Source organism: Geotrypetes seraphini, chromosome 2 (genome assembly GCF_902459505.1).
Source record: "Geotrypetes seraphini chromosome 2, aGeoSer1.1, whole genome shotgun sequence".
NCBI classification, from domain to species: Eukaryota; Metazoa; Chordata; class Amphibia; order Gymnophiona; family Dermophiidae; genus Geotrypetes; species Geotrypetes seraphini.
The window spans coordinates 213,021,730-213,035,718 of NC_047085.1; the positions used below are offsets into that span (position 1 = coordinate 213,021,730).

Here is a 13,989-nt window from a genome sequence, read left to right on the forward strand (position 1 = left end):
CTGTGTATGGCCGTTTGGTGGGGGATGGGCTGGGGAGGGCTTCAATGGCTGGGAGGGTGTAGATGGGCTGGAGTAAGTCTTAACAGAGATTTCGGCAGTTGGAACCCAAGCACAGTACCGGGTAAAGCTTTGGATTCTTGCCCAGAAATAGCTAAGAAGAAAAAATTAAAAAATTTAAATTGAATCAGGTTGGGCAGACTGGATGGACCATTCGGGTCTTTATCTGCCCTCATCTACTATGTTACTATGTTAGGTTCTGTTGCTTCTTTGGAGCTGTGTTTGCACTCCTGCTTCCTCTTGGTTTGGCTACAGACTGTTTCTGAGACTGCTTTCCTTTCCTGCTTAAAGAACCTCCCTTTTCTTTCCCTGCAGTGTGATAATCAAAACCATCCCCAGTTGTGTCTCTCCCTCTGGTTGGTTGTGTGCTTCTCAAGGCTCTAAATTGGTTTAGCCTGCCATTCAGGATAACTGCCTCAGATTTGGGGTTTATCCCTTCCTGACCTTTTTTACCTAGAGTTTTCACCCCTGCTGTAATGGGCTTAGATTTATTTATTCATTTTAAACCCGGATGTCTCAATCTGTACTCCTTTTACAAGAGCCATATGGTAACCTTAGGCCTACGGGGTCAGATCGAGGTAACTTTTGTGGCTCTAGGTGTTTTTGCCAGTACTCGGGAGAACATTTGGTTCAGAGGTCATTTTGAAGCTCAAGATTTGGGAGTGCTAAGATTCCCAGTCCTTAGGATCTCACCCCACAGTGGCCCCTAAGAAGCAGTTATTTTGCCAGGTCAGATTTCATACCTCCAAGGATAGGGGGGAGGATGTCGGCTTATTGGGAAGTATGAGCGAGGATCATATCAGACCACTGGGTACTGGACACTGTTCAGAAGGGATACAAGCTTGAGTTCTTTCATCCCCTCCTGGCCTTTTTTGTGGATTCTTTAGCGAGAGAGCCAGAGAAAGCGGTCAGAGTCCGAGTGACAGTAAAGAGGCTACTAGATCTAGCAGCCATCCCAGACAAAGAGTTGGGCTTGGGCAGATACTCCCATATACTTTATCATTCCCAAAAGAAATTCAAAGGACTGGAGGCCAATTCTGGATCTGAAGTTGGTCAGTGCTGCCCTCAAGATACCGAGTTCCATATGGAAATGATAAGGTCTGTCATTGCCTCAGTGGCACCAGGGGAATTCCTCACTTCTCTGGATCTGACAGAGGCCTATGTGCATATTCCCATTTTTCTGGATCACAGGAAGTTCTTGAGGTTCCACATTCTGGAGCAGCACTTCCAGTTTTTGGCCCTTCCATTTGGACTGGCCATGGCACCATGCACCTTCACCAAAGTGCTGATCATAGTAGCAGTTCACCTCCTCAAGGAGGGGATACAGGTGCATCCTTACCTGGATGATTGGTTGATACGAGCTCTGTCCAAATCCAAAATAAGGACAGCAGTGGAGCATGTTATCCAACTTCTGGGCTGGGTTATAAATCTCCGGAAAAGCCACCTGGAGCCAATACAATTCCAAGAGTATCTGGGCATTCTTTTCAACATGAAGAAAAGCAAAGTTTTTCTCTAGGAAGCCTGCAGAAAGAAACTCACACGTCAGATCAGGAAGTTTCAGACAGGCCAGCACTGACAGCTTGGCAGTACTTACAGGTGCTGGGGTCCATGGTAGCTCTTATCCCATTGGTTCCTGCAAACAAATACATTGCAGATGCCTCCATATTTTTCACAGTTTTATAGGGTGGCTGTAGCAGCCAAATTAGATACCACGTTTGGATCTTCAGTACTTTCAGCAGGCTCATCTGTCACACCCTAGATTCTGGGGACTGCTTTGGTACGTTCCACAGGTTCAAGAATGATGTGCCTATTGCACTAGAAGGGAAGATTAGGTATTTACCTTGATAAACTTCTTTCTAGTAAATAGTCACATTATTCTTAAAGCTCGCCCTGTCAGATGTAAATTAGCCTACTGGCTGTCTCAGGCATGTCAGTATCATCAGATTTCTTGTTTCTTTCCTCTGTCCAGCAAGGTCAATGATACAAGAGGCCATTTCTTTTTATTAAGACACCATGGGGGCATCTTTTAAAACTCCAAGACTGCACCCAGGTAGGTAGGTTTTTTGTGTTAAATGTTGTGATTTGTGCAGAACAGACTTGTTTCTCGGGGAGAAACAGGCTTTCTTCTCTGGGGCTGACCATCTGCTTTGATAGAAACTGAGGAATTACAGGACAGTCCAGAGAGATGGGAGGTGGAGCAGAAACATGTAAATGAGACTCTATACCAGATCTCGCGATCAGAGATACCCAACCCACAGGTTCAAGAGTGATGTTCCTATTTACTAGAAAGAATATTATCAAGGTAAGTACCTAATCTTCCCCTATGTAATATTTAGACAAAGAGGGAACCTATCAATAAAACTAGCAAAGGGAAATTATGAAGCTGAAAAAAAGTGAGTATTTTTAATATTTTGAGATACCCTAATTATATTGCATTTCTTTTCCCTTTTATTATTTAGCTTTGATTGTTTGATATAACTGAACTATCATTGTTTTGATTTTTTAGATTTTCCAATCTCAAAAAATACAGGAAGAGGTTTGCCATCTAAGTATCGGTATAATGCAGGTAATTAAACAATATGACATTAAAGAAGTTATTTGATTGGGTTTATAACTAATGAAGATTTGTGCTGCATGAAGAGTAGTCCATTCAAACAGAACATACTAATATCAACAAAGGCTAAAAATTAATGGTTTTTAGATATAGGAACAAGGAGAGGAATCCAACTGAATTGCAGTAGACTTCGAACAACAAAGAACCAGAGAAAAATACTGCAGAGACAATGTACTTGATGCCAAGTCTTTATTTCTATTAATGATTGTAGTTTTTCAGTGTGGTCCACCTTTGTGATATAGGAATCAGGCTATATTTCTAGAAGCCAAGAATCAGAAACTAAAGCTAAGGTATGGTTGTGGTATGCCTGTCGGTGGGTTGGAAGCAAAGATATACAGATCAAGAGGCTCTGACAGCCAGCTGAGCTCCTGTAATGCAGGACTGTGTGGTTTTCAGCATATCCACAATGAACATATATGAGATGTTTTTGTGGACAATGGGGTCAGTGCATGTATGACGGGGCTGGCCACAAGTAGCCTGTTTACAGTGCTGCCTCTGCTGATCGGGTGCTGCTGTTTGGGAAGAGCCGCAGGTAAGAGTTTCTAGCTTTATAGGGTGAGAGGGGTCCATCAGAAGACAGACCTGCATGCAGGGAAGGAGGGTAGACCTGGGGGGGAGAGGAGGTGGGCCAAAAGTGTGGGTGGGTGAGAAAAGGGACAATGGATACTGGTCCTGCAGGGTGAAGGGGAGGGGAGATGGGTGAGTATGTTTTTTTCTTAGTTACTTGAAGTTTAAAAAAAAGTTAGTGAAATTCACTAAGTTGAAAAGTTTATTGAATGCCATTTAAATAGAATTGCACACTGCATTCAAAAAGCTGTTTTTGTCTTAATTTGCTTTTATTTACTGTATTTCAATATTAATATCAAGTCAATATAGAGTTTATGGTATGCTATGGGGTTTAGTATAGTTAAGCCTATTTTTAATAGTAACTCTTAAGCATTCAGACTACATTTATCTGGCAGCTACCAATCCCCATAGGTGCTAGTTAACTGAGAGTATACTTATTTTATAAAAAAATATATGGTATCAATTACCGCATTTTTAGCTCCATAAGACACACTTTTTCCCCCCCCCCAAAAAAAAAAGTGGGTGGAAATAAGGGTGCGTCTCATGGAGCGAATACCCCTCCTGTACCTTTTTTTTTTTTTTTTAAGTCCGTTGGGTCCAGCACTTTATCAGGAGGAGCTTTCCGCACTCCTGCCTGTCTCCCTCACTGATCGACTGTTCTTCTGTTCAGGCAGAGCGGTGCAGAAGGCAGGCGTGAGCTGTTCGCGTTCCTGCCTGGTCCGGCGCCGCTCCCTGAATGGCTGCCATCAGTTCTCTGCCTGTACAGAAGAACAGTTGTCCAGCGAGGGAGACAGGCAGGAATGCAGAAAGCTGCAACGGACTTTTAAAAAAGGTACCGGGGGGGGGGGCTGTGCTGCTTATGGGGGTGCTGCCTATGGGGGGGTTGCCTACGCTGCCTACCACTAGACCACCAGAGGAGGTACAGGGCAGGGTGGTGGGAATTTTTTTTCATGGGTTTTCCTTCTCTTATGGTCGTGTGCATCTTATAGAGCGAAAAATACGGTATATGCATTTTATATTTCCTTTGAGATTCAAAATAGATTATTTTTGCTCAACTGTGTGTGACTTATTTTCTAAGTTTAAATGAATGGGGATGGGAAAAATATCATTACTGTGCTACTTTCTGTGCTTGGAATGTACAGTATGTATTAATTTAAGTGATAGTGCCAGAGTTTAAATTAGAGCCTATTGTCTTAACTCCCAGTGTACCCTAATTCAACATACTATTGTTTGTTTGTTTTTAATATGTATTATTTATACTATGTTTTTAGAAAACTGGATCTTCAGAAGTGCATCAGAATGGTTTTTACTTTTATACCAACTGATATTAGGCACTACACTTATTATCAATCCGCTATAATAATTGATTAAATAGTGCTCATATCCATCTTTCCCGTTTAATATAAACAGAACTCTTCTGATCTTTATAATCATTTGAAAAAAACTTACAGCTGTCGGCTGGGGACCACTTCTGACATGTTTTGCCCTAAGGTTTTTTTCAAGAATGTCCCCTACAAAACAAGCAAACAATAAATATCTTTTTGCCACTTAAAAAAGATCCCAAAATGCAAAAATCTTATTATATCCAAAATCAGTCTTCATATTTTAAAATTATGTTTGTTACCTAAATATGACCCATCATTCTTTCCTGATTCGCTATTTTGTTTTTTTATTTAAATCTTTATTAAGTTTTCAAACTATCAGTAAGTGCAAAAGTATATGTGTATGTGCAAAAGTATATGTATATTCACAAGAGCACTTATAATCCATTAGTAACAAAACAGAAAGAATAACCCCCCTTCCCCTCAAATATTTCAAACAGGGAATTAAAAAAAAACCTCCCCTCCCTCCTACCCACCCTCCCTTGGATGTGTATTAAAACAACAGAAAAAAAGACAACTATAACAACTCAGGTTTCAGGTTTATTTGAAAATTTGATATACCTCCTTATCAAAATTTCTATTACCATCCTTAGAAGGACTATTATACACCGAAAGCGTCTTTAAAAAGAAAGGCCTTTTTAAATTTAAATGGGGAAGTAATTTCTCTTTTATAATTTGGTGCTGAATTCCAGATGGTAGGGGCCATAACAGAAAAAATGCTAGTACGCATAGTGTTAATGTATCTTAAAGAAGGGATGGATAGCAAGTTTTGATTAGATGAGCATAATGTACGATGGCGGGTATGGACCCCTATTTCCATGGTCTGACATCTCTCTCCTTCTTTTCTCTCCCTCCCTCCTTCCTTCCTTCCTTTCCCCTGGTCTGGAATCTGTCTCCTTCTCTCCCCCCATGCCCTGGCATTTCTCCCTCCCCCACCATGGTCTGGTATCTCCTTTCCTTTCCCTCCCTCACATGGACTTAACATCTCTCGTTCCTTTCCCTTGTCTTCCTTCTCCCCTTCCCTGTGCAGTAGCAGCATTTCTCTTCCCCCTTCCATCCCCTTCCCTGTGCAGCAGGAGCAGCAGCAGCATTTCTCTTCCCTTCCCTCCCCTTCCCTGTGCAGCAGCATTTCTGGCCGGCACCCTTGCTGCAGTCGGTTGTTCCGTTGAAAGTCACGGGTGACGGCTCCTCAAGCGATCCGCGCCTGCGTCAGAAGACTTCTCTCTGATCGAGTGCTCCCTTGCTGCAGTCGGCTCGTCTCCCTTGCTTCAGTCAGTTGTTCTGTTGAAATCCGTGGCCGGCGGCTGCTTCTCACACAATTTGCGCCTGCATCGGAAGCCTCTCTGATGTCGTGACATCAGAGAGGCTTCCGACGCAGGCACGAGAAACAGCCACCGGGCTGTGACTTTGAATGGAACAACCGACTGCAACAAGGGAGCACTTGATCATCGCGTCCAGACCGTGGGCTGCAAAATAGCACCTGGAGGGCCGTGAGTTTGAGACCACTGCTTTAAACAGAATCAAGCTACTGTCCGGTTAGTAGGCCTATATGATTACAGTCCAATGGTAAATGTTTAATGTATTTGTAAATTGATTCCTTTGTATATAGACCATATAGAATCCCATATGATTTGTTCACTTATGTTCTATACAAGTGGTCCAGGAATTAGTGAAGCCTTGACAATTTAGCACAGTTTGTTAAATTATAGATAGAAGTACTTAAAATATATGCTAGGTCTGCTGAAAAATCTCACTTTTAGCTTGCTTTTTTTTTTTTTTTAATCTATATAGGTTTTTATAGACTGTTTGGAATACCTGAGTATGAAATCAGATGGAGAAGTAGATAATACACAGTAAGTGAAATGAACTAAACTTAGCTAAATGTTTAAATAATACATGTTAGTCTTTGTGGTATGATAGGTATGATATTCATTTTGTCTCATACCATGGTGTACAAAAAAAAAAAAAATAGTGATGATGATCATAATCATTTATGAACATACCATGTATAGATTAGACATTTTCCTAATTTAAAAATGGATAAATTGGGATTTGACAATTTATTTATTAGAATCAACTTTTCTTATCTTTCACATCTCATTATGACAAGTCAGAATTATTTCATAGGTATCAGTAGTACATTATTTAGGTTCCCTTTTATCAAGCTGTTGTAGAGCATTTTAGTTCTGGCCAGCAAGGTGAATGCTCTGATACTCATAGGAATTGAATGAGCGTCGGAGCAAATACCTCGCCAGCCAGTGCTAAAATGCTCTACTGCAGCTTGATAAAAGGGGGTCTTAATGTATGTGACTTATCCATCTGCATATTATAAGTTTATCTTACTTATCTTAAACCTGATGTCTTCTTGCTACATCACTAAAATTTTTCTTTTAACAAAATCCCCTGCAAATGGTATTATGCAATGTGTTCTGTAATAGATGATGATATCCCAGGACAAGCAGGCAGCATATTCTCGCATGTGGGTGATGTCATCCATGGAGCCCATTATGTAGACCAAAAACATAGAGAACCGTGCACTCTGAAATTCAAACACTATATGAAAGCCTAGCAACAACCAAGAAAACCAGCTCCAACCCAAACAAGTGCTCATCAGATGGATTCATTGTCTGAAAATCAGACTCGCCAGTTCAGGGAGACCTGAAATAACTCAAGGCCTCCTAAAGCAGTGGTGGTGGATGGTCTTGAAGAGGCAGCACTCTGAACAGGCTGCTCACGGCTTGCCCACTGATGACGCGGCAGAGGAAATTCCTGGTGGGGCAGGCCGCGAACAGCTTGTTTACAGTGTTGTATTTGTTGTTATTTGCATCAGTAAAAATTGTTTGAACCTAATGTACAACGCTTTGAATTTTATGTTCAGCGTTTAATCAAATTTTAATAAACTATAAAACTATGTAATTCTGTAACATGTTCTGAGCTCTTCTGCAGGGACAAGCTATAAAACTAAATAAATAAATGTTAGAATATCGCCTGCTGTCCATGGATAACACTTGTTACAGGTAAGTAACTGTACTATATTTTTTTCACATGAAATCAATGGATTTAAAATAGCCATTTCTCTGCCTCAGTAGGAAAGTTTAGGTTGCTGACAAGTTCACATTGGTGACAGGTCAAAAGCGCGCGCCGACAAAGGCGCGCCGAGACAACTGAGCGCAAGGCGGAAGCCCGCACCGAAGAAAAACAGTGTTTTAAGGGGCTCCGGTGGGGGGGGGGAACCCCCCCACTTTACTGAATACAGATCGCGCTGGCGTTGTGGGGGGTTTGGGGGGGTTGTAACCCCCCACATTATACTGAAAACTTCACTTTTTCCTTAAAAAACAAGGGAAAAGTTAAGTTTCCAGTATTGGAATTCCTATTGAATGATTGAGAACTTTCCTTAAGTTTTACTTATTCAAGTGTAATACTTGTATGATTTTGGTAAAATAAAGATAAAAACAATGCTGTTCATGAACCTACAGATGAGTGGCGCTTGTACCGATGGGCCAGCGTTAGGGGAAATTTGAAATTGTCTGGCGGGCCAGAGTTTGACATGTCTGGTCTAACCCATTTCACCTTCATCCTATGCCCCCTCATTTCAAAACTCACTTTCAATTAAAAAAGACTCGCCTCTTGCACATTTATACCACGTAGGCATCCCCCAAACCCCCCACAATGCCAGCACGACCTGTATTCAGTAAAGTGGGGGGTTCCCCACCAACACCCCCTGCCGGAGCCCTTAAAACACTGTTTTTCTTCGGCGCAGGCTTCCACCTTGCGCTCAGTTGTCTCGGCGCGCCTTTGTCACTTTTGACTATGAACCGTTCACATCACCTTCATTTGTAAAACTTAAATTTTATTTGTCTTTAGCCCTTTGAAAAGACTAAGGTCTCCTTTTACAAAGGTGTGCTACGGGTTTTACTGTACGCACCAGATTAGCACACGCTAGCCAAAAATCTACCGCCTGCTCAAAAGGAGGCGGTAGCAGCTAGCGCATGCGACATTTTAGCGCGAGCTATTCTGTGCGTGAAGGCCCTAGCGCGCCTTTGTAAAAGGAGCCCTAACGTTCCTTATTGATCTTTCCTGCAGATTACCAATTTTACCACTTTTGCTTATTTCTCAATAATAATTTATCCCTTTTGTTTTATTTTTCAGTCTTTCAATTGACGTTTCATCCCCTGACCTGTTTGGAAGCATGCATGAAGATGTCAGCCTAACTTCTGTAGGTGTGGCCCGTTAGTCTGATATGGCAGTTTAATTATTCATTTAAATATAATTATAATGCTAGAACCAATACATATGATTGCTTAGGTCATAAAATTAGTGACCCTATATGGCACGACTCTATTATACCATCTCTAATTTGAATACTTATAATTTTAGTGGAAGCTTTTTTGGTACTAGATACACTGTGCAGTTTAACACACTAGAAAGCCCATTTCACACAGAACACTGAGAAAAGATGTCCAAGTTAGAATGTGCTCAATTCTATCAGTGAGAAAAGATGTCCAAGTTAGAATGTGCTCAATTCTATCAGTATTTTTCAAAAGGCTCTGTCAAATATGACACTTTCTGTAAAATACCTGTAAGGACATGCAGAAGTACATGTATATTTTGTCAGCATGAACTGCAGGAGCAACCATTTTACAAATCAACACATGGGTAAACCCAGCATCTTCAGCCAATTTTACAAACCTAAATGTGGAAGTGCTGCCAATTAATTAGTAAGGCTTCAAAGGGGAGTTTTGCTCCCTTTATTCCGAAGATAGGAATAAACAGCAGGAGATGAGAAGCTGCCTTGAAGCTGCTGTAAAACCTGAAGAGGAAATTTTTCCCCACAAAAAAGTATTCTTTTTATAAAACAGGGATTATGCATGTATATTTTTGTCCCACTCAAAGCACACCTAAACCACAACTCCTTGAAATCTGATAGGTGTATCTCCATGTGTAAATAGCTATGGTTTATATGTGGAGGTGCTTTGTAAAGAACCCTATAACTTTATAGGGTTTGAGGCTGGAAAGGAAAGTATAACAAATAGATATTTTGAAAGGCTAACAATTTGTGTAAAACACTTTAAAGCTTCAATATATGGGAGTCCAAACAGTGTTGAATTGGTAATTGGGTAATATTTAATATATAATAAAATATTTAGGGCCTGCCAAAATGGAAATCATGAGGTTGTATTAGCTCATCACAATATGCATTACCCTTTTTCTGTCGCGCAGTCACCTGAATAACATCGGAACCCTATAGAAAAAAAAAGGAAATTGTGCAAAGCATGAGCACATTGTGATAGTAGGGAAAAAGGGCAAAAGACTCAAAATGCCTCCCCACAGATCAGTGTGTCCAAGACTCCTTCATTTACATATCTTTACAGACACTTTTTCTCCTGTGCTTTATAGGAATTGATGTGGTTAACCCTTAATTCTAGAATGCTTTTTTTTCCTCTCGTAGTAAGGCAGTTCCTTTATCAGCTAGAGTATGTGAGGAACTGTTCACATGCAAGGCTAGTATTTGCACAACCCTGTGTTGCTATCATAACCTTATTATCCCTTTCCACACATCAGTCTAGACCAGCAAGCTTCATCTATCATAGAAACATGATGGCAGATAAAGGCCAAATGGCCCATCTCGTCTGCCCATTCGCAGTAAACATTATCTCTTTCTCTCTCTCTGAGAGATCCCACTTGCCTATTCCAGGCTTTTTTTAATTCAGACACAGTCTCTGTCTCCACCACCTCTTCCGGGAGACTGTTCCATGCATCTACCACCCTTTCTGTAAAAAAAGTATTTCCTTAGATTACTCCGGAGCCTGTCACCTCTTAACTTCATCCTATGCCCTCTCATTCCAGAGTTTCCTTTCAAATGAAAGAGACTCAACTCATGCATATTTACATTACGTAGGTATTTAAACATCTCTATCATATCTTCCCTCTCCCGCCTTTCCTCCAAAGTATACAGATTGAAATCTTTAAGTCTGTCCCCATATGCATTATGATGAAGACCATATACCATTTTAGTAGCCTTCCTCTGGACTGACTCCATCCTTTTTTATCTTTTTGAAGGTGCAGTCTCCAGAATTGTATACAATATTCTAAATGAGGTCTAACCAGAGTCTTATACAGGAACATCAATGCCTCCTTTTTCCTACTGGCCATAACTCTCCCTATGCAACCTAGCATCCTTCTAGATTTCACCCTCACCTTTTCAACCTGTTTGGCCACCTTAATATTATCACATACAATCACATCCAAGTCCTGCTCTTCTGTCGTGCATATAAGTTCTTTACCCCCTAAACTGTACCGTTCCCTCAGATTTTTGCAGCCCAAATGCATGACCTTGCATTTCTTAGCATAAAATTTTAGCTGCCAAATTTCAGACCATTCTTCAAGCTTCCCCGGGTCTTTCTTCATGTTATTCACACCATCCGGCATGTCTACTCTTTTGCAGATTTTGATATCATCCCCAAAGAGGCAAATCTTACTCAACAACCCTTCAGCAATATCGTTTATAAAAATGTTAAAAAGAACAGGCCCAAGAACAGAACCTTGAGACACACCACTGGTAACATCCCTTTCCTCAGAGTGATCTCCATTGATCACTACCCTTTGTCGCCTTCCACTCTACCAGTTCTTGACCCAGCCGTCACTTTGGGACCCATCGTGAAGGCACTCAGTTTATTTATTAGACGTCTGTGTGGAACACTCTCAAAGGCTTTGCAAAAATCTAAATACACTACATCTAGCACACATCCTCTGTCCAATTCTCTGGTCACCCAGTCAAAGAAATTGATCAGATTTGACTGACAAGACCTACCTCTAGTGAATCCATGTTGCCTCCGGTCCTGTAATCCACAGGATTCCAGAAACTTGAAACATTCTCTTTTTTTAAACTCTTTCCATTAATTTGCTTACCACAGAAGTCAGACTTACCAGTCTGTAATTCCCTACTTCTTCCTTAACTCCACTTTTGTGGAGAGAGTCCACATCCGCCCTTCTCAGTTATCCGGTACCACTCCTGACTCTAGAGACTCGTTGAAAAGGTCAGTCAGTGGAGCTACCAGAACTTCCTTAAATTCCTTCAGCACTCTAGGATGTACACCATCTGGCCCCATCGTTTTGTCTACCTTTATTTTAGCTATCTCCTCATGAACACAACCCTTTGAAAATCGATCAGGATCTATTACTCCTCCATCCCTATCCACGCTTGTCTTCGACGGTCCCACTCCCAGTGCTTTAGCCGTGAACACAGAACAGAAATATTTGTTAAGCAATTTGGCCTTTTCTTTATCAGCTTCTACATATTCCTCCCCTTCACCTTTGAGTCTCACAGTGCCACTTTTTGCACTTCTTCCTATCACTAATATATCTAAAAAAAAAAGTCTTATTTCCCTTTTTTACCATGTCAACTATTTTTTTCTTCCATTTCCATCTTTGCTTTCCTGACTACTCAACCAGCCTCTCTTCATTACTACAGCACCAAATGCTAAACTAAGGAAAAATGGCTTTTCAACAAAGATTTAAAGTTCTTTAAAGACAATTTCTTTACTTAAAAGTATGCGAAGGGAATTCCATAGAAAAGGAGCAAGGAAGAAAAACTGCGAGCTCATGTGGATTACAAGTGAGCATGGATGGGAGCCAGATGAATCAAATGCTGTTTGTGTAATGAATGTAGTGACCGGGCCCAACCCAGCCCATGTACCTAAGGCCCCGCTCACAGGAGGGGCCTAAGGCTACTGGGCCGATTCCAGTTGGCCCAGGCACTTCAAGCCCCACCTGTGGGCGAGGTTTGAGGCGCCTGAGCCAATCAGGCCCTAAGGCCCGCCATTCTGAGGATGGTGGGCCAGCCGGGCTTGGGACCCGTCCATCCGGCCACCTTTTTTACAGGTGGGGGGGTCGCGGGTGGGGGAAGATGTTCAGCGAGCCGATCGGGGGTTCATGGGGGGGGGCTGCATCAGGGCAGGAGGGCCTTGGCTCTCTCCTGTCCGGATCTTAGTGGGGGTGGGGGGTAGGGGGGTCACATGGGCAGGAGGGCTTTGACTCCCCCCTGCCTGGATCGTTTGGGGGAGTTCACAAGGGCAGGAGGGCTTGGGCTCCCTCCTGCCCCAATGTTGTCAGGGGGGATCGCGGCTAGCCAGGGCAGGAGGGCTTGGGCTCCCTCCTGCCCGGATTGTTGTCGGGTGGGGGGGGTGTGGATTCTGTAACTGGTGTTGTTTTTGACAGACACCGGTTACAGAATCCAGCTTTAAGGCGAAGGACTGGCCCCTCCTTCGCCTAAAAGCCCTTGTTTTGGGCGTTTGGGACAGGCTTTTTTTAGATTGATTATATGGTGTAAGTTTAGACGTAGTGGTGGTCTGGGCGTTTAAACAGCTATACGTAGAGGCAGGCCATTATCAAAAAAACCTCCTTTTAGACGTTTTTTTTTGATAATGGACATTTTCCCTGCTTCTACTTTCAACGTTTAGAGCCTTAGGCCAAAAGGGGACTTAGATGTTTTTTTTATTATGCCCCTCCACCTCTGTAGATTTCTTTGGATATCTGCCAAATATGCAATATTACAATAATCAAGCTGATTATGAATCAAAGATTGGACCAGGAGTTTGAACGATGCGGCATCAAAGTATGCCCTGATAGATCGAAGCTTCCAGAGGGTTTAAAAAACCCCTTCCTAACCAGGGAATCTGCCTGATTCCTCATGGTCAGGCTCTGGTCCAATATGACACCAAGTATCTTAATGATTGATTGAATTGGGTAATTGTATTTATCTATAGCCAGAGATGTTTAATTATTATGTGAATGTGGAGAGGCAATAAAGAACTTTGTTTTCTCCGAGTTCAACTTCAATCTAAACCATTCACTGTTCCATTACTCTAAGTACCTCTGTTGCTATATGAGCAACTTGTAGGAGACTTCCTGCAAAAGGAATTATAATCGTGATATCATCCGCATAAGTAAACAATTTTTTCCCCAAGTGAAATAACCGAGCACCCAGTAAAGACATGCAAACATTGAAAAGCATTGGGGACAACAGTGATCCCTGAGGGACACCACATGGATTATTCCAAATTAATGAAAGATTGTCATTACCTCTAATTCCAATTGCATCAAAGCATTCTAATAATTTATCATGATCAATTAAGTCAAAAGCAGAGCTCATATCAAATTGCATCACCAAAGCACTGATGTCTTTAATAAACATGATAGTCATATGAAAAAATAAGGACACCCCATGAAATATTCAGTTCTTTCTTAAATAATGTTCAGATATTGATGTCAAATCTTTTGTTGTTGTTGTTGTTGTTAATCTCTAGAAACGAAAGTGATATAATTTCAGGTAAACAACAAAACTTTTCCTTGATTTACTCATGAAACAAA

The 13,989-nt window shown here is 41.6% G+C and overlaps 1 protein-coding gene across 5 annotated transcripts in view; it reads left to right on the forward strand.

Annotated features, from left to right (window-relative positions):
- Positions 1 to 13,989, forward strand: part of EXOC2 (exocyst complex component 2) — a 273,747-nt gene that overhangs the window by 189,310 nt on the left and 70,448 nt on the right. For all 5 annotated transcript variants that reach the window (XM_033934892.1, XM_033934888.1, XM_033934890.1 and 2 more), the window contains exons 19-21: positions 2,564 to 2,623; positions 6,412 to 6,473; positions 8,770 to 8,836. In XM_033934892.1, the coding sequence (XP_033790783.1) occupies positions 2,564 to 2,623; positions 6,412 to 6,473; positions 8,770 to 8,836 (189 nt within the window). The remainder of the gene's footprint in view (positions 1 to 2,563; positions 2,624 to 6,411; positions 6,474 to 8,769; positions 8,837 to 13,989) is intronic.